Genomic DNA, 24652 nt, shown 5'->3' on the forward strand with positions numbered 1-24652 from the left:
CAAGAGAGAGAATTCGACGCAACGATTAATCGATTGCTAGAGAGCACGTGTATGTACGCGTGACTAACAATGGTTTTGAACATCTATATATATCCGACGTGGTCCACCAGTGGTCCTCTCAAGTATATCCCGATGTCTAGATCTCAAGAGAGAGTTTTATGTGCAGGAAGAAACGCGTGAAATAAGTTAAATATCATAACAGCCAAGGGATTGTGAAGCGTGACTTGACTCTACCTTTACCACACCACCACTGACTGACTAGTTAGTTATTCAGGGGAAATGGAAGGAAAGGAAGGAAAGGAAGGATCGATGCATTAGCACTTTTCACGTGGCAAATTCAATAACCGATCTGCTTCCGGTCCGCATCGCACCGGAATCGTTGCACCAGTGGAGTGGAGTGTCTGGACATTAAGCGAACCAATCAGAAGCTCACGTTACGAGTCAAGGACCCTGCAGATTTCGCAAATTTCCCACATGCTTGGCATTGGGATCTGGCAGCGCAGGGGGGGAGACATGGACATCTTATCTGCAGACTGCAGCTGGCAGCTGTGCGATTTTTACAGTCTTTATTTGTTGTTCGTCTGTCTGCTGAACAAAGGTGAAGAATTAAGCATAACATCAGCCTCAGCTAGTTTTTTTAATTTAATCATGCTTTTATTATTTCGCATATATCCTATTCGTGCAATGGAGAAGAGAAGGAATACCTCCTTTACCGTAACCCAAAAATGATAACCCCTTTCGAGAGTAGATGATTTGTCGCATTCGGATGGACCTTTCATGAGCCCATTCCTCTGGTGGCCCGTGTCAAAAAAGGGTTGAGGAAAATAATTATGGGGTCCGTCGCGGGACCCTAGATAGGGGGATAAGTGCGGTGAATAAAGTTGACACACTTCCCTTCCTGACTCTTGAAGTCCCTCCCCAAAAGACAATCCTTCTCTTCTTCCCTTCGTCCCCTCCTTCCCCTTCTTCCTCTCCTTCTACCTGCCATCGATATTAATCATGGCTTCTTCAAACATCCCCACCATCCCCGAAGCAAAGATGTCTGTCGTTGCTGATGGACAGACCGAGGGCCAGCATCTCGATCTCAACGGAAACGTCTTTGAACTCCCCAACTTCACCATGAAGCAGATCTACGATGCCATTCCCGCACACTGCTTCAAGCCCTCCATCCTCCGCTCCATGGCCTATGTTGTCCGCGACTACTTCTACTGCGCAGCCCTCATGTACCTCGCCGTCACCTACATCCCTCTCCTCCCCAACCCATACCTGCGGTTCGCAGCCTGGGTAGCCTACACCACCGTGCAAGGCTTCGTCTTCACCGGTATTTGGATCCTGGCACACGAGTGCGGCCATGGTGCCTTTTCGAAGAACAAGATGCTCAATTACACCATGGGTCTCATCATGCATTCCTTCCTCCTCGTACCCTTCCACAGCTGGCGGTTGAGCCACTCGCAACATCATAAATCCACGGGGAATATCGAGAAGGATACCGCGTTTGTGCCAAGCTCGAGGGAGAGTTGGATTGCGAGGAATTTCGGACCCAGCGCCAAGGCGAACATGCTGGAGTTTGCGGAACTCGCTGAGGATAGTCCGATTTCGACATTGTATACGGCACTACTGGGTCAGCTGTTTGGATGGCCTGCATATCTTCTCTGGAACTTGACGGGTCAGGAATATGGTGGTGCGAAGGGCATGAAGATCAGCCATTTCTATTTCGGCGAGGATAGTGTCTTCTTCAAGAAAGCTGAGCTGCCCCTCATCTTGCTGTCTGATGTCGCTATTGTGGTTATGATTACGGCATTGGCGATTGCGGGACAGGTGTTTGGGAGCTGGAATGTTATTGTGCTCTGGGGTGTGCCGTGGTTATGGGTCAACAACTGGATTGGTAAGTGTTTCACAAGAGTGAGGGGACAAGAAAACAGTGCTGACTAGTTGAATTAGTTGCCATCACCTTCCTTCAACACACCGATGGCAGCATGCCGCATTACAACAACAAGACTTGGACCTTTGCCCGCGGCGCCACCGCAACCATCGACCGTGACCTCGGCTTCATCGACACCCATCTCTTCCACGACATAATCGGCACGCACGTCTGCCACCACCTCGTCTCTACAATCCCCTTCTACCACGCGGGCGAAGCCTCAGAACACATCAAGAAAGTCATGGGCACGCACTACCGAGCGGACGTCAAGACGGGCTTCTGGCGCGCCTTCTGGAACGCCCAACGCACGTGCAAGTTCGTCGAGGAAACAGCCGGTGCCGAAGGGAGCGGCGTGTTCATGTACCGCAACTTGTATAACAAGCCAGGCCAAACACCCGTGCAAAACCTCGTGGGAACCGACAAGAACGGCCGGAACGTGGAGAGCCAGACGGGAGGCCGTGGTGCCGCGCCCGTAAAGTCTTCAGCGCCTTCAGCGATGGCGACGGCTATGTCTTCGTCGCGGAACTTGGAGGCGCGGAGACGCTTGAGTCAATCTGCACAGCTCAACTTACCGTTGTTGGCTGAGGGATGAGCGAGCGAGGTGTTTACTACCTTAGACTGGGGTTATAATAATCCCCATCTCCATCTACACATTCTTCATAGAAATCATATGATATGATATGGATAGAAATAGAGAGCATCTGGCGTTTGTTTTTTAGTACATGTAGGGTGGATTTTCTAGATGGGAGGATAGAACGAAGAGTTTCCAAAAATAGATACCACGAATAGAAAAGCACGAATTGTTTTCTTCATAATATATGCTTTGGTGGTACGGTGTGTTGATAATGTTGTATATATATATACAATGCGGGGCTCTAGATCCGAATCATCCGGCATTTCTAGGTGACATCACATCACACCTGGCCAAGTTGCACAGGAACAGAACAGAAACTTATGTAGCATATTTATATCTATATTATCTTATACCCAAAGAAAAGGATTCGATAGATATATACTTGTAGTATATTATTCCTTGGAGTGAAAAGTGGGAAGAAATACCGAGGTAGTTCATTCTTGTTAAAGTCTAGGTACTGTAACTAGGATTGCTTATCAAGTATATGGATAGCACATCTTGGTGCAGGCGAAGAGAATATCTTCGCGAGGTTCGTAAGGGTTTACCTTATAACACGGGAACGAAGAGAGGTGATATAGGGATTAGAATTTATTGATTTGATGCTCTCGTCATTCATCCCAACTTGAGCAAAGCTTAGTCGGGGTATTATATACATGCCCATTCATACAATCATGACTTCAACTCGATTGCGTCTGCGGCTGTGGTTGTGGTTATGGTTGTGGCGTCGATACATGCGCAGGGTTAGTAAACCGCGCCGGCACGCCCCTCGCTGCATAGGTGCCGCTCCCTACATACGCGCCTACGAGTTTGCTCCACTTATAATCTCCCTTTTGCAGCCGCTGGATCTCTTTGTAGGCAAAGGCGCTGCAGTACGGTAGGCCTGTGGCGGGGTCACGGTATTTGGCCGGGTAGGATGTTATGGCACAGAGCTCGGGGGGAGGTTTGGTTTCTAAGTTCGTCGGTTAGCGACCGACGGACGGGATTGGAAAAGGGGGTGGACATACTCCGTAGCTTGAGGAATTTTCTGTTGAAGAGGATTTGTGTCTGGACGTCCTTTTCTTTAATGGCGTTTTCATCAAAGTTGGTGAGGATTAGGTAATTCCGGTTGGAGTGTTCGATGGTGGGTGGTGGTGGCGGGACGTCTGGCTGTGCATGGGGATGGATTCCAAAGGGGATTTGGGAAGTCGGGAGGTTGGGTGGGTAGTTTGTCATGAAGTTATATCCAAAACCTGGTAAGGGTGCTGAGCCATCGAGAGTGGGCTGTGCGGGAGGGGCAAGCGTGAATGCGGGGTGTAGGGGCTGACCGTTTGCTTGGGGTGGAGGAGTAAACACCGGTGGACGATTGATAGGAGGAGGTGCCAGAACGGAAGATGCTGGAGGCTGGGTTGGTACTGAGAATCCCACTGGCGGGGCAAGCATGGGTAATGGTTTTGGTGGTTCGGGCGATGCTTGTATTGGGGCTGCTTCAACTTGTGGTGATGCGCTGGCGGTTTTCTTTTCTTGCTCAGGGGCAGGTGATGCGGCACTGAGAGTAGCATCTGTCGGAGGCTTTTCGTCTGTGGTTGAGTCTAGAGTTGGAGGTGCTTTAGAATCACCAATTACTGTATCTTGTGGCCCCTGAGAATTCGCTTTTTCCTTCGAAGCCTCGCCTGCCTTTGCTGCATCTGCCTCCATCTCTGTGGCCTTCCTCTTCCTTCCTGCCTTCTCCTTCTCGGTGACTGTGAGCATTGTTCCAACTTTCTTTAATTTTCCACCAACGTATTCAGCAAATCCACTCCACCAAGTTATAACCGGGCCCTCCAGTGTTCTGTTATGCAGCGCGGCTAACCTTAGCCTCTGCTCCTCCTCCCTGGCCTGTTCGGTCTCTTCCCATTTACTGAGACTCCTGGAATTACTCTTCTCCACCCTCGCGGCCTCCTTCAGTCGATCCTCCTGTGTCAGGGCAGGCTTCTTAGCAGCCTCTTTTGCCGCAGCGGCCCTCTCCATACTTGCGACCTGCTTCAACCGTTTAATCTCCCTCTCCAGCATTTGCTGGTGTAATTGCTGCTTGCTTTGTTTCGTAGTCCCTCTCGCAGATGCTCGCGTGGGAGCGTCTTCAGCCGTAGGAATCCATGATGCGCGTTCTGACTTTTTCTTGGGTCGAGGAGCTGGCTCGTTTACTGTGGGGTCGATTCTGACTCTCCTCTTGACTTTGGGAATACCATCATTCAACTTGCGCCTCTTAGCCTGGCGTTCCACTTTAGCTTGGCGTTGTATTTCCTTCTCGCCGTCTAAATCATCTGCTCCTGCCGCAGGTCCTTGGTCCTCGTCGTCGGAGGATGAGTCCATCTGCACATCTGACTGATCTGCTTCGGCATCTTCAAAGACCTCATCTTCATCGTCCTCTGCGAACAGAAGCTCGAGTTCGTCATCGGGCTCTTCTTGTTGGAGGAGCGCATTTAATCGATTTCCGGCAGTGGAACGCTTTGCTCTTGAAGTTGCTAACCATTCGACTTCTGGCTGTTCTGCATCGCTGCCGCTGTCGCTGCCGCTGCCACTGTCGGATTCGGAGTCGTCATCCTCGGTGCGCAAGGGCGTGTCTTCTTCCGGCACATCTGCCATGATGCCAAGCGCGTTACGAGGTTTCCGGTCTAGATGGCGCGTTCATGGAATCAAAAGATACATGACCTGTAAAGTTAGTGAGCCCATGCGACGGAAATCAAGGTGTTTGACGCGGCATGTTAAACGATGGACTGGACTGGACTGGGGTGGCATTGCCAGATAAGCGAATTAGTCGGCTGCAAACCTTGAAGATCCGACGCCAACACGTGACTGTATATAAATAGAAGGTCCTGTGTGAGGTTGTTCTTTTTGTTCCGAGGGTAGGTAGGTAGGTAGCGAAAGAGGTCATCTATCTGCCCAAGAACCTACGTACGGAGTACCACTGTAGAGTCGAGTCTCCAGTTGCGGCTCTTGTCACAATACAGCAGCCCTACGGTATCTCACCTTACCTTACCTTTTACCCGGAGCAATACCCCATCAGATTGGCTGGGGGGCTGGGCTGGTTCTGGCCCCAGGAACGGCCAAACTGGAACCGAATCAACGGCTCGACTTGCCAACCACCAACCACTACAGGAGAGGAGCTAAGGTTTCAGAGTTGGCGATTGATGCAGAGGATGTCTACATCACATCACCTCTATTTCCACCCACCATTGCCAATCATCACGTTGGATACAGAACAGTACGCGTATAAGTGATTATCAGTGTCTCCTTTTTGGTACATACTGTACGGATACCGTCACAGTAAAAGAGTGGGAAAGGCCGGTTTCCACGTCATACAAAGTTTAAAGATCAATGCAAAACGGCGGAAACATTAGGGCATCTATCTGAATCATCAAGCCACGACAGCCTTATTGAGCCTTCCTGGAGGATTGATCTCGTTTATGCTTTGACTCCAAACGTTTACAGTTAGTGAGGTCACCTCACCTCACCCCAGGATTTTGATCTGATGAGGATTCCAGACAGGATAGGGCGGTGGTCTCTGGTAACTTGTACGTACAGGTAGGTGGTCCTCCGCTGTCACGAAGTAGAAGACGCAAACATGCTGCGGATTCGTTCATGTTGGCGGATGCAATGCATTCTTATTTTAAGAAGGCTGGGGAGATCCTTCCGTCGGGCAGCCAAGGTAGTTAGTTGGGTGTTCTCCTCGCATCAACTGCTTCCCCCTTTTTTAGGGTTGATGTTCTCTTCTGCGGACAAAGGCCCCCGAGCTATCGTCTCATGTCATCCACCTCCTGAAATTTCCCCAATCACTGTAGCAGAGCTGCGCTGAAGAGCTAAATATATATATTACAAAGCCTATTTCGAAACCTCATGGGCAGATTTAGATTACATAGAACAATAGAATATATATTCGTAGATTGGCATTCTTCTAACTTTCGTCCCGTGGCTTTGAATGCTGCTTCTACTGTAATAATAGACGCCGGCCGCTTACCACGGAACCCCCCTACTGATAGGTAGGCGAGCAGCTTTGAAACAGCGCACTTGCACCAAAGCGTATCCTGGTACTAATCCTACCCTACCCTACCCTACCCTACCTACCTCCTGTTTGGACGTTGACATGGACTCGCAGAACTGTTCTCTATCACGACGCCAGACGAGACTCCTTTTTCATCCATCCTCCATCCACCCATCCATCAAACCTCCTCTCTCTTTCTCCCTCCTCGTCGCTCCTCCTCCATCCTCCGTCCAACTCCATCGACCAGCAGCGTACCCTTCGTCCATCTTGGTTTTTCTTGTATTAATGACGCCTGTATAGTCAACGGCAACACAGTGCATCTATTCTCTGCTGTCTCATTTTCTTCATTTACGAATCTCGAGTATTGAATCTCGATTCCAGCTCTCTCAACCTTTTCCAACCTGGGGAGCTTAATCCAAGCACACGCCGTCTCAGCAGCCTTCTGCAGACTTTTGTTGCTTCACGGACGCCCGACCCCTATCGGCAGCTTCTCTCTACCAACCTTCCGCACATCGATCCAGGACTCTTGTTCTTGCACTGTCATCGATTTGACCTCTGCAGAGTCGGGATTCTATTCTTTTTAATAGATCGGGTCAAATCAGATCTTCGTATCAACAATTCCCCTTTCTTCGAAGGCGCCACTCTCCTTCCATCAACTCTTGGCCGCGTTGAAACACGAATTCACCAATTAGCCTCCATATCCTCGACTCGATTTGCCATCCTCGCACCGGATCGTAATTGAAATATCCGACCGTCAAGTCTCGCCGCAGACGAATAATTTGATCTTCGCTCGACGACAGTAAGTTGGAGTGACGCAATACGATACATTCGAATACATTACTTTTCCTACCATCTCCCGTGCAAGATACGAGAGACATCTCGGTACCCGAATAATCTATAATGCCATCTTCGAGATCTGAACATTTGTCGCTAGGATACTTGCCTCAACCAAGCGCAAGTCTTCCACGCTCCGGCTCATCAACAGCCAATACCTCTCCTACAGAACCCTCCAACGGGAGTGCAGTAAGATCACCCTTTGGATTAGCATCCGCAGGCAAGATGGCAGGAAACACGCGATCGGGGGCTGGTTCTCCATCGCACGAACTCGGTAGTGGCACTGGCAACAGATTCCTGTCCAAAAGGTACGCTGAGTTGTGCTGTCAATTATTTTGATCTACAAAGTTAATAATTCTGCAGCAGAGCAAGAGAAATTCAAGCCCAGGAAGGCCTTCCAGTCAATGTCTGGGGACCTCCAACCAGCGGCAACTCAACCCCCCTTCGCGAAAACATACCTGAGTCTCCCACTGATGGCTTTCCCGATTTCACACACCCCCCAACCTCAGAAAGCAGTCCGCAATCCACAAGACGTGCACGAGCAGGCACAGTCCCATCACGTTTCTCTCCTGGCGGAGGCGCCAATGGCCTGGGTCCTATCCCAACCATCGTAGCGAATAAAACCTCTCGTCCCACCCCCTCTCCGAGCCCATTCAAGTCGCCATCTCCAAATCTAGTGGGAGAACCGGAACATGCCAACTCTCACAATGCGGCTCTCCTATCTCGCTTACGGGCCGGTTCGATGCCACAACGAAGCCAATACGGCAATGGCACTTCACCCTTTGGCATGTCAGTCTTTTCTTCAAATTGGGCCCCTGGCAGCCGTGAGCGAACTTCTACACTCGCCAGCATTGCTAGTCAGTCATCAAATGGGCAAGGCTCCCCAGCCCAATCATCATTCTCCCGAGAAGCAGCTGGTGACAATGAGATGAGAACTTTGGATTACCTTGGTCTAGCAGACACTCCTCAGCCCCCGAGAGCTCAACTAGCAAACCCATTTTTAGCAAACCTACAGATGGCAGACATCAACAAGGCAAATCGATTTCGATCATACTCTGTGAATGCGAAGGAGAAATACGAGGAGGAAGAGGACGAGGATTATGGCACTGAGGGAATGACTCCATATCAATCGCAGCAACACGCGCTCCATATTCAGCTTGCTGCCACGACTGCTGCAATCGCACAGCACAACCTTGCAGTTCAAGCTTTCGCCAACCAGGCTTCATCAAACAGACCAAGAGCTAGGACTGCGGGCGTCTTGGAGTCCCCAACTACTAGATTACTTCGAAACTACTACCCTTCGAGTTCTCGACTAGACAACAGCATCAATGCATCTGACCTTGGTCTATCAGAATCACACGAGTACGATGGACTTTCAGAGTCCGTGGCCTCCATGACCCTGGGTCGTTCAAACAGCCGTAGTGACGCTCATCTGAACCCAGACGATAATCTCGAAGGTCCAACCAGAGCTCTGTGGCTTGGAAGTATCCCGTCTTCCACGACTGTCTCGACTCTCATGGAGATGTTTAAGTCGCACGGTCCCATCATTTCTGCTCGCGTCTTGACACACAAAAACTGCGGATTCGTCAACTTTGAGCGCCTGGAAAGCGCCATTTCTGCTAAGACTATGATGAATGGCAAGGAGATATTTCCCGGAGCTGGACCAGTCAAAATCAACTTTGCCAAACCACCCTCCCCATCTGGCACGCCAGGTCACGATGGAGCCTTCCCTTCGCCAAGTCCGGATCCATTCATGAAAGGAGACAACGGAGCTAATGGTGCGGATGCTAGTCTTACTCCAGGTCTTATTTCACGACCAGGGACTGCACCTTTAGCCATGCTAGCTCTTCGAGACATGAAATCCGATATTCTTAATATTGTTGGGGAATTTGGTGCCACTCCGGATGACAAGGCCAAGATTACCAAGAGTCTTGATTCGGCCATCAAGTACGACAACTTCGAGTCCGAAATTCCACCCATCCCAGATCCGTCTCCTAACCGAGTCCACGATGCGCCCAAGCTTCGGGACATTCGAAAGCGTATTGACAATCAAAGCTGGTCCACTGCTGAAATTGAAGGCATCGCTGCTGACATGCTTCCTGAAATTGCTGAGCTTTCACCGGACTACCTTGGAAACACTGTAGTACAGAAGCTCTTTGAACACTGCAATGATGAAATGCGGGATGCCATGTTGGAGGAGATTTCCCCACATATGGCCGAGATTGGTATTCACAAGAACGGTACATGGGCTGCACAGAAGGTCATCGATGTCTGCAAGACCCCAAAGCAGATGAATATGATCTGCGCAAACCTCCAGCCATACACTGTTCCCTTGTTCCTCGATCAGTATGGAAATTACGTTCTCCAGTGCTGCTTGAAGTTTGGATCCCCATACAACGACTTCATTTTCGAGGCAATGCTTAGTCAGATGTGGAAGATTGCAGAGGGCCGGTATGGCGCCAGAGCTATGAGAGCTTGTCTTGAAAGCCACCATTCCACCAAAGACCAGCAACGCATGCTTGCTGCTGCTATTGCACTCCACAGTGTTCAGCTGGCTACCAACGCAAACGGGGCTCTCCTTTTGACTTGGTTCCTCGACACCTGCACATTCCCACAACGACGAACTGTTCTTGCACCCCAGCTGGTGCCACATCTTGTCCATCTCTGCACTCACAAGGTTGCCTATCTCACTGTTCTCAAGGTTATCAACCAAAAGGCTGAGCCGAATGCACGCGATGCTATCTACCAAGCTTTGTTCTTCTCTCATGATCAGGAGACCCTCGAGGCCATTCTTTCTGATCATGCCTGTGGTGCTACTCTTATCTTCAAGGTTTTAACAACTCCTTTCTTCGATGAGGCCATCAGACCCCAAGTTGTGGACAGCGTTAGAACCGTCCTGTTGAAGATCAAGGCTCAACCAGCCCAAGGATATAAGCGACTGATGGATGAAGTTGGACTCTCAACCCGGAATGGTAGTGTTGGGCCGAGCCGTGACCACGCTACGAATAGTCATTCAGTTGAAAGGCAAAGACCAGGTTCCCAACACAGTCAAGTGAATGGCCACATGGCGCCCCCGCAATTCAACGGTCAATTTTATCCAATACAGCAACAGCAATTCGATCCTAACATGGGCATGCAACGGACTGACAGCATGGACTCGAACCTTGCATACCCAGCATATGGTACACCCATGTTGAACGCATCAAACGTGTTCACTCCAGCCACCCTTCAGCAGTACCAGCAAAACTACCTCTCTCGGGCTGCTCCTCCGATGAATAACTTCTATCCAAACATGCAATCTGGATTTGGATACAATAATGCCAGTCCTACCCCAGAGCATTATCGCAATCAGGGACTTCAGAACGCAAGCCCTATTCAGCAACCAAGCCCGGGTCCGATGTTGAATCAAAGTCCATTCGCGCCTCCGGGATTCGCGAATATGGGAATGGGCATCGGTGCGTATGGATACGCCGGCATGGGCATGCAGGGGATGGGATATGGCGTGCAGCAAGAGCAGCAAGTCAATGGGCGACGTGGACGGGTACGTTAACTCGGTCTGACTTGAACGAGTACAAGCTAACTTTTGACAGAGATGATTCTCTTGCGTTGTAACTTTTGATGGGCCACTGGTGTATGAAACGAGATTATTTACGGGGAACAAAACCTGGCGTTACGGATGGGTTTTTTTATGTGCGGATTCACTTCGACGATCACCAAGCAAAGTCACATTGTTGTTAAATGTACAGATTTGATTCGATTTGCATAAGGCCGGTGTTCTCATGTTCATTCGTTGGATGACGGCCATTTCGCTGGATGCGATTGGACTCACTTGGACTTTGACTTCTTTTAAGCAGGAAGATAGAAAGACTGCACTGCTTGCTGCTATGTGCACAAAAAATATAAATTCATGATATTTACCTTTTCAACGTTTCTCGATGCCTCTTTTGTTTCGACGGGTGTTCCGCTTTTATACGCAAGTGCAATTAATGTTCCGTGCTTTAATTAACTACCAACGCCTAGTGTTTTGCGGCCTCCGGTCAAAATGGTTTGCCACTTATAGACCCTAAAGAAAGTCTCTTTATTATGTCATGCCTCCTGTATATAGAAAGCGTCACTTGTTTATTGACTTTTAGTATCCACCTAGGACATCAGATAGGTGCTACTTTTCTATCCATTTATCTATTCACCGCGATGGAAGCTTCTTCATGTAGGGAGGTATATGGTGACATTTCATGGATAAGAGAAAGAAGGCTGTATAACACTATAGGGAGGATAGGAGTCAAAGCTTGCGTGGTTTAACGGTATTGTATAAGGTGAAGTGTGAAGTACGCTACGAAATCAAGTTTTGTATGTCTGCTGACTAATCCAATATTCCAACAGTCCCCCTATTCATACGTAGAACATTAAGCGGCTATTCACATAGGTACGAATCACACTGATAGATTAGTTGTCCTAGGCATATGAACTCGCTAGTATAAGAAGGGTCCTTGCGCCGGACCCTCTTCCCTCCTTGTTATTTCAGTATTCTCATTCTTAGAGAAGCTTAGTAGGCTATTCATCATAAGTGCTCCTTAGGCGTAGAATTTAATGTTAAGATACTTAGTGGGGTACTGTAGCCTCTCGGTTAAACCAGACCGAATTACTCTCATTCGGAAGGCTCTATCTAATGCTATTCGCAACGGGATTGAGGGCTAGTAAACCCTTCTCGGAGTAGATGCCCTAGAATAAAGAGAAGGAAGCTTCTTTTATGTCTATTGGTAATTTAGAAGCTGCATGCGGCTTCCTACATTCGTCCGCCCCTTTAATAGTACCCTTACTATTATATCATGTGTATAGACCCTGAAACTCCCAAGTTATTTGGACTTGCCACGTTCAAATCCAAGTATGATTTAAAATTGACTTGGACTTAAAGACCCATTTACTTTACATACGATTGTACTCGGAAACGGCCGATTCCCCTCGGCGATCATCGTTATCTCCCCAAGCTCGATTTCTGGATGACACGCTAGTAGTAATATCTCGTTATTTCACTCGGACGGAAGGCTGTGAGTGACATTAGTCTTTCCCGGGCAAATATCGTCTGCATATACACAACCGTTCCAGTCACTACAATCAATTAGCATGTGATGCCGTCACTTTGCATAGAGCATTCCAAATGTGTGTGGACTCTGAAGATGAGACCAATTAGATGGCGCAGCGGGCTATTAATTGCAATTCGTACGGGAGCAGGCAGATTTCTCTCAGTCCGAACAAAGTCCTAATAGTAACAACACTGCTCTACCTGCATTCCGCTCGCCCGGCACTGGTTGACTCTCGTCAATAGATTACAGACTGTACGCACCCAGAATGCTGCTTAACACCCGGGTCATAACGTCAGGGTCTTGGACCCCGAATGCACTTGAAATGCCCCTCGTACGACTCTTCCCACCCATCCAAGGCAATAAGGCGCCTAGATTGCAACTTGAACTTATCTGATGTAACAGATAAAGGACAGTAAGAGAACCAAGGCTGAGTTAGGGGTGGGTGACAACGAAAGAGGTCGACTACCATCGCCACGTGCAGACACACACTTCATCGCACCTGCATGACTGCAAGCAGCATCTGGCTTAAAGTGCAACGGCTAGGTCCGTACCATGGCACGATTCACGCGTCATACCATCGAATGTTAAGCCCAGATATGCAAAGGGTTGCAACGAAAGTCCCAAAGTACAAAGTATGCAAATCGGACCATTTGCAGCTCAAGAATGCCACTTTTGGCCTTCGAAGAACATGCGTGTTGCCTCTTTTAGGCTCGAATCCTTGGAGCGAAATCAATAAATGTACATGCAAGAAAGTCTCGCCCTGTCCATCGCTTCAGACTGCCAAATAAATGACGCGATCAAAAACTCCCCTGGCTATTCTGTGCCTCATTCACGACCAACGCTTCTTGACAGCGGCTTGGAGGTGACTGCGTTGTATTTTCAGGGACCTAACTGCATACAGCCGAGAAGTACAATTTCACTTAAGGAAATGATCTTCAAAATCCAAGCATCTGAGTGGCAAGCTGAAAGAAGGCGCAGGATCTCGCTATGTCACTCCGTACCGCGCTAGTTGGATCGAAGAGGTCTTCCCCGGACTGCCCAGTCCGCAACGTCTATATACGACGCCGTTGCCTAATCCAGTAATTCGTGGCTTTCCGAAAACCTGTTCCGACTTGCACTAGACTTCCTTTGAAAGAAAAGCGTCAACTGAACTCCGAACTATTGGGTTGCATGCCGTGAAAGAGTCGCAGCAAAATAATAAGTCTTATAAGAATCATACACGTAAATTGCGGTGTACTCGAATCGCGAGAGTTCTAGACTTACGGTACCGCCCGCTGGTGCTCCCGCTCCCGCAAAACGTTTCCCGGGGGTCTAACCATTCTTTGATCGTTATTAATCTTGCTATTACCTTATCCAGTGGCGGTAGCTCGAAGACCGAGATTCTTTAGGGGTGAATAATAGACCCTAGTCATTTACTTCATCCAATCGGAGTTGCTATTAGGCTGTAGCATCGTTGTTTGTGCATATTAGCATATTAGTCAGTGTTCCTTTTAGCTTATTAACCTTTTCTTAGCCTAGTGAATTACTGGTAATTACACCTGGTATAACTATAGATAAGTCCTAGATGATTGGATGATAGGAATAATTTATTTCTATATCCCTACATAAATTTAGCTTAGCTCAAGAGACTTGATTTTTGTTTTAGGCAATAAGATTTTATAATCTGTTTTCATTTTATTTACAAAGGAGGAAATAGTGGAAAGTTAAGAGTAAAACAACTATAATCTCATATCTGCATTAGGGTGCAGGTCTTCACTTGTTTAACCAGGCGAAGTATTCTCGGCTGAAGCGAAATCAGTCTCATTTTAGTATCAAGCCTGTTATAGCGAATAAGCAGCGAAAATGGCACCGTAGAACTTCCCCATGTCCTCATCTATCGTCTTCTTTGTTGCTAGTAGTACCAAAATTGCCAAACTAAATAGAATCCAAGCTGTCTCAAAACCATGACCATAGGCCAACCTAATAGTCCTCTTCATCATCCTCATCATCATCCAAGGTTCCGTCCAAAACCTTGTGAATGAAATCCACCTGCATTTTCATCAAAATTGGCGCATCTTCATCTGTCAGAATATCCAAATGACCTTTACCAGGGGCAACATAAAGTCGTTTAGGCCCTATCAATTCATCGTAAAAAGCGAGTTGGTCTGCCGTAGGTGCTATTTCGTCCTGCTCGGGCGTGAGCATCATCAACGGCGGCGCCGAAGGAGCAAGCTTCAAAATCGGCCTCGGCTGCCATATGACGTTCTTATAATACGACTGTATCGTACTGCGGTTCATATGACCCCACCCTTTATCCACAAGATTGGCCATCCATTTGGAGGCCTGCGCTGCCCCTGCCACAGTCAGGTCGTCGGCTAGAGACTCCCCCTTGGACGATGCTAGGATGACAGTTGCCGGCGTGTTGCCTCTGAGCTGAGACTCGCGGTCCCGAATGCACTTTAGCAGGATCCCTTGCAGCCGTTTTGGCGGCGTGAAGCTGATGCGTGGGCAGACGATGATGCTGAATTTGGCTCGAGGGTCGAGAGCAGCCGCACAGGCTACCGTGGTTCCTGAACTCGACATGCCCCAGTATCCGATACGGTTTGGGTCCACGATGTCCAGTGTTCTCATATAGCTCAGAGCGTCCATGTGGTCCTCGAGCTGCTTGAAGGGATCGGTCTCATTGCGAGGACTTCCGTCGCTTTGGCCCACGCATCGACTGTCGTAGATCAGAGAGGTTATTCCTGCCCGTTGGAAAATCTCTGCTAGGTCGGGAAGTAGCAGTTCCTTTGGACAATTCAGCTAGAAGGTGTTAGTAGACTCGGACAGTACGTCTCCAAGGCACAGCGGAGTATCTAGAAAAGCTTAGGGCAACATGGAGGTAACTTACACCAGGAGCCAAAATCACGGCAGGGCTGTGCTTCTTTGCGGGAAACAACACCCCTCTCAACGTAAGTCCATCAAGTGTCTTGAACTCTACTTCTTCGCGTGATGTTGCCATCTTTGCAATAGCACGTATTTTCGCCCTGGATATAAAGCAATGAAAATCAAGAGGTATCTTTAGATGGAGAGAGTGCTTTGGTAAACTTGAAATTATGACCCTGAGAGAGCTTTTGAATTCGTCAGAATAAGTAGATAGAAATGGAAGCAAAATATACTTCTTCTGAGACAAAAAGTCGACTAAAGAGTTAGAACAACAAGATAAGAAATAATCCGCCTGAAAGACAAAAATTGTATTACTTCAGCCTATCTTACTTCTCAAGCTAGTTCTACTTTGCATGGATATCTTTCATATCAATGATTGGATACCATGATTTGCGGAATGCAGTCGTTATCTAGATATTGAACAGACGCATGTACCTATTGAATAGATGCATATACATGCATGGATGAGCTTATATATTGAAGAGACGCATGATGTACCATGGCATAGGGTCACCTAATGGTACTCTATAATCTACGCCCCCAGGTTTCCTGCCAGGTACACATACCCACCGGCTGAAATTCAGATACTGGCTGCATAGCGCCAGACTCGTGGCTGATCGATAAGGGTATTTATGGGATATTGAGAATATGCATAAGAATGCCATGATCTTGAGTGAAGAAGACTCCAATGATAGTGCAACTTTCTCCCATCTTGATTATTTTCTCTCACCTATTAACATTTCACTTTCTCTGGAGCGTTGAAAAGCAAAGAAGAAGAAATAACTCTCATAATTTGAGCAGAAGCAAATTCCAATTATGACAGTAGTGAAAGATCACTCACAGCCAGTCAGCAATGGCCCCTCACCAGACAGCCAAAGCCACACCCAAGCCCCTCTTGCCGTCATTGGAATGTCATGTCGACTTCCAGGCAAGAGCAACTCTCCCTCCAGTCTCTGGGAATTCCTCGAGCGTGGCGGAATAGCCAGCAACACCACACCTCCCTCGCGCTTCAATCTCGATACCCATTACGTGGGCTCACCTAAACCCAACACAATGCGTTCTCCCGGGGGGATGTATCTTGAAAACATCGATCCACAGGAATTCGATGCGCCGTTCTTTAACATCTCGAGAGAGGATGCAATTGCAATGGATCCGCAGCAGAGGCAACTACTGGAAGTTGTATATGAGGGACTGGAAAATGCAGGGATTACACTGGAGTCATTGGACGGAGCTGCTGTTGCTTGCTTTGTTGCCTCCTTTACTTGTGGTATGTTGGATCCTGGATTTACAATGCACATATGCTAACAAGCGATCTGCAAGATTTTGGGGATATGCTTGGTCGGGATCCCGAGGATCGACCACCGGGGACCCTGGTGGGTCTTGGTCGTGCTATCTTAAGCAACAGGATTAGTCATTTCCTTAACATCAAGGGCCCAAGGTACGTGGAAAACATCTACGCTTTGTTAGTAATACTGACTTTCTGGGGAAATTAGTGTTACACTAGATACCGCATGCTCAGGAACCCTTCAAGGAATTGACATTGCTAGTCGCTATCTTCAGACTCGGGAAGTTACTACCGCAATCGTTGCCGGAGCGAATCTTTTTCTCAGGTATGCTTTAACCCCTCAAGATCTGAACTCTTTCAAAGTGACTAATACTCTTCGTTGTTAGCCCTGAACATAATATGGATAGTTAGTCTCTCGAACATTATAAAAAGAGAATTCAGAAAATGCTGACACACTAATCCTAGTCGGAAATATGAAGACGGCGCACTCTCTTACAGGAAAGTTAGAAGCCCCCTCACCGTATTTAAGAGCGCTCATATTTATCTTCTAGGTGCCACACGTTCGATAAAAAAGCAGATGGCTATGCCAAAGCCGAAGCAGTCAACGCTGTAATCATAAAACGCCTCGACGATGCCATCCGTGATGGTGACCCAATACGAGCAGTGATTCGTGGAACCGCGACAACTAGTGACGGAAGGACTCCTGGGATTGCGAGTCCTAGCTCCGAGGCTCAGGCAAGGGCAATCCAGTCGGCATACGCAAATGCAGGTATTTCGGATTACAGCATAACCAGCTATCTTGAGGTAAGCAAACTTCTTTAGATTCACTCGTTTGTTCTTGTTGCCTTGGAAATTCCCCTTTCAAGCCCCTTTGCTTCTTGAACTTCCTAGGAAGCACATTGTTAATAAGTTGCAGTGTCATGGGACAGGTACTCAAGCAGGTGATCCTATTGAGCTTAATGGAGCAGCATCCGTATTCGCAGCCACAAGACCTAAAGACGACCCACTGAGAATTGGATCGGTAAGTTGAAGGTTTAGAAAACAAACTTTATCTTTACTGACTTCAGCTTAGATCAAGAGTAACATTGGGCATTCAGAACCTTCTGCTGGGATTTCAGGACTGCTGAAGACGATCCTTGCTCTTGAGAAAGGAATAATACCAGGAAACCCCACCTTCGATCATCCAAACCCCAAAAGTAGGTTTAAAATCCCCGGCATGAAACTATTCCAACATCCCTTTTTGGATCTCTCTGACATTAACCTCTAGTTGACTTCGAAACTCTGCGAGTACGTCCCTCAAAGGCAACTGTCCCATGGCCCGACGTTCCATATCGGCGAGCAAGTGTAAACAGCTTCGGTTTCGGAGGCTCCAACGCACATATAGTCGTGGATGAAACTGCGAGTTATCTAGGTCGGGAACCTGATGCGCATTGCTCTTCCTATCTTTCCGGAGAAGACAATCTCTTTGCAGAAGACGACACTGTATCTCGGCCTGTGACTCTTGTCTTTTCCGCCAATGATGACAAGTCTTTGAAATCTTACGTGAAAGCTCTGAGTGATCACCTCATCAATCCGAATGTTCAGATCAAGCTACCCGATCTGGCATACACGCTATCGCACCGGCGAACGCGCCACTTTCACAGAGCATATCTAGTTACACAAGACCCTACCAATATCGATCAAGGCAAGCTTGTTCTTGGGAAGAAAGGGCTTGGTGTCCCTAAGATTGGCTTTGTTTTCACTGGCCAAGGAGCACAATGGCCGAGGATGGGTAAATCCTTGCTTGATACGTTCCCGTCCACCAGGATTTTACTCAAGAAGTTGGATGATGTGCTTCAAAGTCTACCTGAACCCCCTTCCTGGTCGCTTTTAGGTCAGTATCAGATCTTCCCCATCAAAATTGTATTGGCTAAAGTGACGTTTAGGTGAGCTTACCGAACCGCGGAAACCACAGCACCTTCGACAACCGGAGTTCTCACAGCCCATCGTCACCGCTCTACAACTCGTCATACTCGAGATCCTTGATAACTGGGGTATTAAACCCGAAGCTGTTGTTGGACACTCGTCCGGTGAGATTGCGGCTGCGTGTGCTGCAGGTTACTTGACGCAAGAACAAGCTATCAAGATTGCGTTTTACCGGGGACGTGCTGTGGTGCTTGACGGATCCAAAGCGTCGTTAGGTATGCTTGCGGTGGGGTTAGGTCCTGAAAAAGTGCAAGAGTACATCGGAGACCTCTACTTGTTGGTGCAAATCGGATGCTTCAACAGCCCCAACAGCGTGACACTTTCCGGCGATTCTGCTGCGCTAGAGACAGTAAGAGAACGGATCGACAAAGACAAGCACTTTGCACGACTCCTCCAGGTCGACGTAGCCTATCATTCCAAGTTCATGGAAAACATAGCAGCATGCTACAAGGAGCTACTCCTTCAGAATTGCGACATTGCGGCTGATGCTCATGCGATTGATACGGTTACAATGTATTCTTCTGTCATAGGGCGCCAGCTGGATTACGCCTGTGATGCTGCGTATTGGATGACTAACATGGAATCCCCGGTCCGCTTCGACCAGGCAGTTCAAGCAATGCTGTCCGCTCCTGCAGGAGCGCCTGATTTCTTGATTGAAATTGGGCCGAGCGGTGCACTCGCCGGTCCGATCTCACAGATTACTGCGCTTAAAGGTTCTTCAGTTCAATACTGCGCAGCCTTGACAAGAGGTAAAGACTCAATAGAAGCTCTTTTTGCTGTGGCAGGACGGCTCTTCATTTCTGGAGGAAATGTGGACTTGGCCAAGGTTAATGCGGATGAAAGAGACCTTTCTGGCAGACAACCACGTCTTATCGTCGACCTTCCGAATTATGTTTGGAACCACTCTACCAAGTACTGGCACGAGAGTGAGGCTAGCAAAGATTGGCGTTTCCGAAAGTTCCCTCACCACGATCTTCTTGGAGGCAAAGTGCTCGGGACTTCTTGGGAACTCCCATCCTTCAACAAGACTTTGCGGATGAAAGATCAACCATGGTTGCGAGACCATGGGATGGGTCCTGATATCATTTTCCCGGCCGCTGGTTTCATCTCAATGGCCATAGAAGCCATGTATCAGAGCCACAATGCCCTGAAACCAGACACTGATGTATCTTCAGTGGACCAGCTAAGTTACCGGCTGCGGAATGTGAGGTTCGACAAAGCCTTAGTCCTAGAAGAAGAGAATGATGCAAAAGTTACACTTCATCTTTCTCCTCATCCCGGGCCAAAAGAGACATGGTATGATTTCAGGGTCGTATCGTTGAATGAAGGCTCATGGACCGAGCATTCTTCCGGATTGATTCGTCTAGAAAAGCTCTCAAATGAAGGTAACTTGCATCATAATTTCCCAAAATTAGTTCAGTGGCTAACATTGTATGGCAGTCGTATCTAAAGATGAACTTGCACCGTTGAAGTATGCTAAGCCCGGCTCGGAATGGTACAAAGCATTCAATACCATTGGTTACGGATATGGACCCGAATTTCAGAAGCTACTTTCTGTTGAGGCAGTTGTAGGTAGTCTGACGACTCGTAACCACATTTCTTTGACAGAGCCGGCATCAATTTTGACCCAATCTCGATACCCTATGCATCCATGCACGCTGGATGCATGCATTCAAGCTTTTATTCCTTCGGTGTGGCGCGGAGATAGATGCGCGCCTGATACCGTTCTGCTACCAGCCATTATTGATGACCTGGTTATCACCAACACAGCAAAAACATCTGATATCGGTATTGCAATCGCGACTTCGAAGTATTCGGGAAGAGGCCGAAAAGACGACAAGAGAAATTGGTATACCGATATTTCAATGTACGACCCAGAAACAGGCAACATGATGCTCAAAATCGATGCTCTTCGATACCACAAGCTTCCTACTGGCACAGACGTTGGCGCGGAGCACACTATTACCAGGTCCATGTGGAACCCCGACATTGATTTCCTGTCCGCAGAACAGCTTGCGAATCTTGCAGTAGACAAATCGGGATCCACTGTGCAACGTATTATCGATCTGATAGCGCACAAGAAGCCAGCATTAAAGGTTTTGGAAGTTGACTTGGGATCGACCGATACTTCCAGCATTTGGTTTGCGGAAGTCAATGAAGAGTCAAGGCCCACAAGGGCATTATACAGTACTTTCAACTTCTTGACAGCGGATGCAAACAGCTTCGTCGCCGTGCATGAGGATTTGAGCCGACATCGGGATTCTACAACCACTTTAGTCGACGTGACCGCAGTAGGTTTTACATTCGAGGAATCGGAGTTCGACTTAGTCATTCTCAAGGGCGACAAGTTGAATCAAAGACTCCTGAAGTCTGTTCTCCAAAATGTGCGTGGCATACTATCAGATGGAGGCTACGCCATCTTGGCCGAAAACTCTTCCATTATTACCGACTCCGGATCTGGGTCGGAAGAAGATGTTGTTGTAGTAAACAGCGAAAACATTTTGAATGCCGACCAAATCGCAGCCATTGCCACTGGGAACGACTTCTACCGCACCGCCACTGTTTCTTGCGAGTCCTGTACATCTGTAAATATTTTTGTTGCCAAGCCAAAGATAACAGTGCTCCCAAAGACTCGAGAACTCGTTATTGCCAATATGACCGATCGAAAGCCCACAACAGAGATGACGACCGCACTGGAGGTTGCTGGATGGACTATTCTGGAGTCCTATCAACCACTGGAGGATATCAAGCCAAAGAGTACAGTCCTCATTCAAGACGAGCTTTTCAACCCGGTTCTGAAGTCTGTGTCGAGCGCTCAATGGGACTCTGTCAAGTACCTTGTGTCCCAGGGCTGTAAAATCCTCTGGCTTACCCAAGGTTCCCAGATGAACGTTACAACGCCAGATAATGCCCTAATCCATGGCATGTTCCGGACAGTTCGACAAGAAGATACAAGCCTGCGTCTCATGACTCTAGATGTGCATAAAAGTACCGGCCCGGCTACGATACCAGCTGTAGTGAAGGTCTTGGAGATCATCGCTGGAACTCTGCCCAAGACTTTCGTGGACAATGAATTTGTCGAACGCAACGGTGTTGTATTCGTGAATAGGATAGTTCCTGACAAGCTGGTCAATCAATTCAAGGACGATGAAGGTGGCCGCGGGGCACAGCCGGTTGTCAAATCTCTCCATGATGTACAAGGAATTGCAAATTTGAGGGCTGAACGCCTCGGTAGTCTCGACGCTCTTCAATACACAGAAGCCCCACTCACGTCAGTGGAAGATGAGCACGTAGAGATCGAAATGATTGCTGCTGGACTGAATTCCAAAGACATTACCACAACGCAAGGAAACACTCCCGGGAACGAGCATCTGTTGGGCATGGAAGGAGCAGGAACCGTCACAAGGGTGGGTAAGGCCGTCAAGACTTTCAAAGTTGGTGACCGTGTCGCCGTGGTAGCACAAGCAACCTTTGCCAATCGAGTGCAATGCCCGGTTCAATACGTTCACCACATCCCAAATTCGTTGTCATTCGAAGAGGCCGCGACTGTACCAATCGCCTACCTTACCTCAATGTACTGCCTTCTCAACGTTGGAAATCTCCAGAAAGGCCAGTCTATCCTCATCCATGCCGCTGCAGGTGGTGTTGGCATCGCATGCATCTACCTTGCAAAGTATATAGGTGCTGAGATTTATGTCACCGTGGGAAGTGACGAGAAGCGCAGCTTTTTGAAGGAGACATTTGGCCTTCACGACGATCGAATATTCTCTTCCAGAACAACAGATTTTGCTCGGAAAATCAAAGCAAGCATGCAAAATAAGGGAATCGACCTCATTATCAATTCTCTCACTGGAGAATTGTTGGATGAATCATGGCGTATATGCGCAGACAGTGGAACCATGGTGGAGATAGGCAACAAGGACATTCTCGACCGTCAATATCTATCGATGGAGCCCTTTGACCGAAACTGTTCGTACAGGTCGGTAGCGATTCAAAAACTCTCTCCATCCACTGTGACTAGCTTGTTGAGTCGATGCTTTGACTTGCTCTCGGGAGGCCACATCAAGCCAATCAACCCAGTCACACGTTTTGGGTTTGATCGTATCCCGGAAGCGTTTGCCCACATGCGCGATGGTCGTCATATTGGAAAGGTAGTAATCACCGATGGCGAGAAGGGAATGACCACAACGGTACCTATCCGTCCGGCGATGCATGAGATTTCGCTTCAGTCAAATGTCTCCTACTTGATCGTCGGTGGACTTAAGGGCATCTGCGGAAGTCTGGCTGTCTATATGGCTGCGCATGGCGCGAAGTATATAATTGCCATGACTCGGAGTGGTATTTCCGACGAAAGGTCGCAAGCAATAGTCAGAGATTGTAATGCGCTTGGGTGCGAGGTTCAAGAGGCAAAAGCCGACGTAACCAACACGGAGGATGTTGAGAGCGCTTTCAAAGCAGCAACGCATCCCGTGGGAGGAATTATACAAGGAGCAGTGATACTCAGAGTAAGTACATCTCTCTCCAATATCAAAACGACAAGCTAATTGATCAGGACAAACCATTCGAGTCGATGACATTGGAGGATTATAACACTGCGGCCTCAGCAAAAGTGCAAGGAACCTGGAATCTCCACAGATCCAGTCTCGCACACAAATCTCACATGTCATTCTTCACCCTTCTCTCTAGCATGTCTGGAATCGTCGGACAAAAGGCGCAAGCCAACTATTCTGCAGCCAACGTATTCATGGATTCTTTTGCGAGCTACCGCCACTCTGAGGGTCTTCCAGCCCACGCGCTTGACCTGGGCATCATTGAAGAAGTCGGCTTTGCAGCCAGGGAAGGGGGGATACAAGAGCGGATGGACAACAGGATCTGGCTAGGTGTCAATGAGAGTATGGTCCGCCGCATGTTCAAATATTCAGTCCTCCAGCAAACACAGCCAATCAACCCTGAAAGCGCAACGCAGCTCATCATAGGTATCGCATTGCCACAGCAAAAAGGCTCGGATCTCGAGAGCGATGCCAGGTTCAGCGCCTTGTTCTCGAATCACAATTCTGGTGATCAGCATGCAGGTTCTAAAGCCGGAGACGAGGATGCCAAAGCCGTTCAGACATTCCTGCTGCTACATCGGAATCAAGCAGACAAATCGTCCCTTGTGGCAGCGGGATTAGAAGTGCTAAGCATGCAGTTTACGAAGACGTTGCGACTGACCGAGGCCATGGAGCCGGCGAAGAGTTTGAGCGCCTACGGGGTGGATAGTCTGAGCGCGGTCGAGGTGAGAAATTGGGTGCGCGTTCAATTGGGTGTAGAATTGACGACACTGGATATCACAAACGCGAGTAGTTTGTTTGGGTTGTGTGAGAAGATGATCGCAAAGATGCCTGCAGTCGGAGAATAAGTTGTTCCGGTTTAGATGTACTCCGTAGTTCGTTAATTCCAGAAATCCATGAGTTATTTTCTTTACTTTTATATATCCGCTTTCCAATATAGCTTTGATAAGATTAAATAGCCTAGTCTACACTCTACTGATTCGAAATTTCAATATCAGAACACAATTCCTGTCAAAACACGTGACTAAGCGGGGCATTTTACCCCTCCATGATGCTCAAATGTTACTTGTATTTGTAACCCCTATGTATACAAAATGGTATGAAACCGATGTCATCGCAAACTCCCAAGCTAGTCAGAAATGAAGTCCCATATTCAGACAAACAAATCCCTTCTCCATCTCTTTCCACCATACCAAGTCCAAGAATCTACATCAATCCAATAGTGACATCTCCCTTAACCCTCGCATACAAATCAACCTCAACCTCTAGATCAAGCTCGATCTTAATCCTCAGCGCACTGTCTGATGCGGTACTCTTTGGCGGTGGGCGGTCCTTGATGCGGGATTCTCGGATAGCAGGAGCCCTGTATCCTTCTGCACGTGGCGCAATCTGATGCTGCTGAGGTCTAGGTTGATATTGAGGCGGGGGGGCTGAGCTTGACGCTGAAGCTGCTTCTCCGATTGCTGTTGTTGATCTGCCAT

At 48.2% G+C, this 24652-nt stretch overlaps 6 protein-coding genes across 6 annotated transcripts; 3 read left to right on the forward strand and 3 right to left on the reverse strand.

Annotated features, from left to right (window-relative positions):
• Positions 1-999: 999 nt before the first annotated feature.
• On the forward strand, positions 1000-2513 carry FAD12_2 (Delta(12) fatty acid desaturase; the record flags this gene model as incomplete). The annotated part of the gene is made up of 2 exons (XM_031150037.1): positions 1000-1885; positions 1942-2513. The coding sequence occupies 2 exons, from the start codon at positions 1000-1002 to the stop codon at positions 2511-2513; spliced, it is 1458 nt and encodes a 485-aa protein (XP_031005731.1).
• Positions 2514-3265: 752 nt separating this feature from the next.
• On the reverse strand, positions 3266-5156 carry VPS72 (Vacuolar protein sorting-associated protein 72-like protein; the record flags this gene model as incomplete). The annotated part of the gene is made up of 2 exons (XM_031150038.1): positions 3266-3504; positions 3560-5156. The coding sequence occupies 2 exons, from the start codon at positions 5154-5156 to the stop codon at positions 3266-3268; spliced, it is 1836 nt and encodes a 611-aa protein (XP_031005752.1).
• A 2296-nt stretch (positions 5157-7452) lies between these two features.
• Positions 7453-10936, forward strand: LHYA1_G005089 (Pumilio domain-containing protein; the record flags this gene model as incomplete). The annotated part of the gene is made up of 2 exons (XM_031150039.1): positions 7453-7694; positions 7750-10936. 2 exons carry the CDS (start codon positions 7453-7455, stop codon positions 10934-10936), a joined length of 3429 nt encoding a protein of 1142 aa, XP_031005751.1.
• A 3490-nt stretch (positions 10937-14426) lies between these two features.
• Positions 14427-15447, reverse strand: af380_1 (Polyketide transferase; the record flags this gene model as incomplete). The annotated part of the gene is made up of 2 exons (XM_031150040.1): positions 14427-15248; positions 15337-15447. The coding sequence occupies 2 exons, from the start codon at positions 15445-15447 to the stop codon at positions 14427-14429; spliced, it is 933 nt and encodes a 310-aa protein (XP_031005728.1).
• A 740-nt stretch (positions 15448-16187) lies between these two features.
• On the forward strand, positions 16188-24019 carry af370_0 (Fumagillin dodecapentaenoate synthase; the record flags this gene model as incomplete). The annotated part of the gene is made up of 12 exons (XM_031150041.1): positions 16188-16638; positions 16692-16809; positions 16865-16981; positions 17043-17062; positions 17122-17158; positions 17208-17460; positions 17573-17677; positions 17729-17852; positions 17924-18529; positions 18582-20006; positions 20062-23126; positions 23174-24019. The coding sequence occupies 12 exons, from the start codon at positions 16188-16190 to the stop codon at positions 24017-24019; spliced, it is 7167 nt and encodes a 2388-aa protein (XP_031005729.1).
• A 358-nt stretch (positions 24020-24377) lies between these two features.
• LHYA1_G005092 (uncharacterized protein) lies at positions 24378-24632 on the reverse strand (the record flags this gene model as incomplete). Its single annotated transcript, XM_031150042.1, has 1 exon — positions 24378-24632. A coding segment is annotated over one exon (255 nt), but the record flags the coding sequence as incomplete, so codon positions are not given.
• Positions 24633-24652: the final 20 nt, after the last annotated feature.

This window comes from Lachnellula hyalina, assembly GCF_007821495.1.
Source record: "Lachnellula hyalina strain CBS 185.66 chromosome Unknown contig00058, whole genome shotgun sequence".
Taxonomy (NCBI): Eukaryota; Fungi; Ascomycota; class Leotiomycetes; order Helotiales; family Lachnaceae; genus Lachnellula; species Lachnellula hyalina.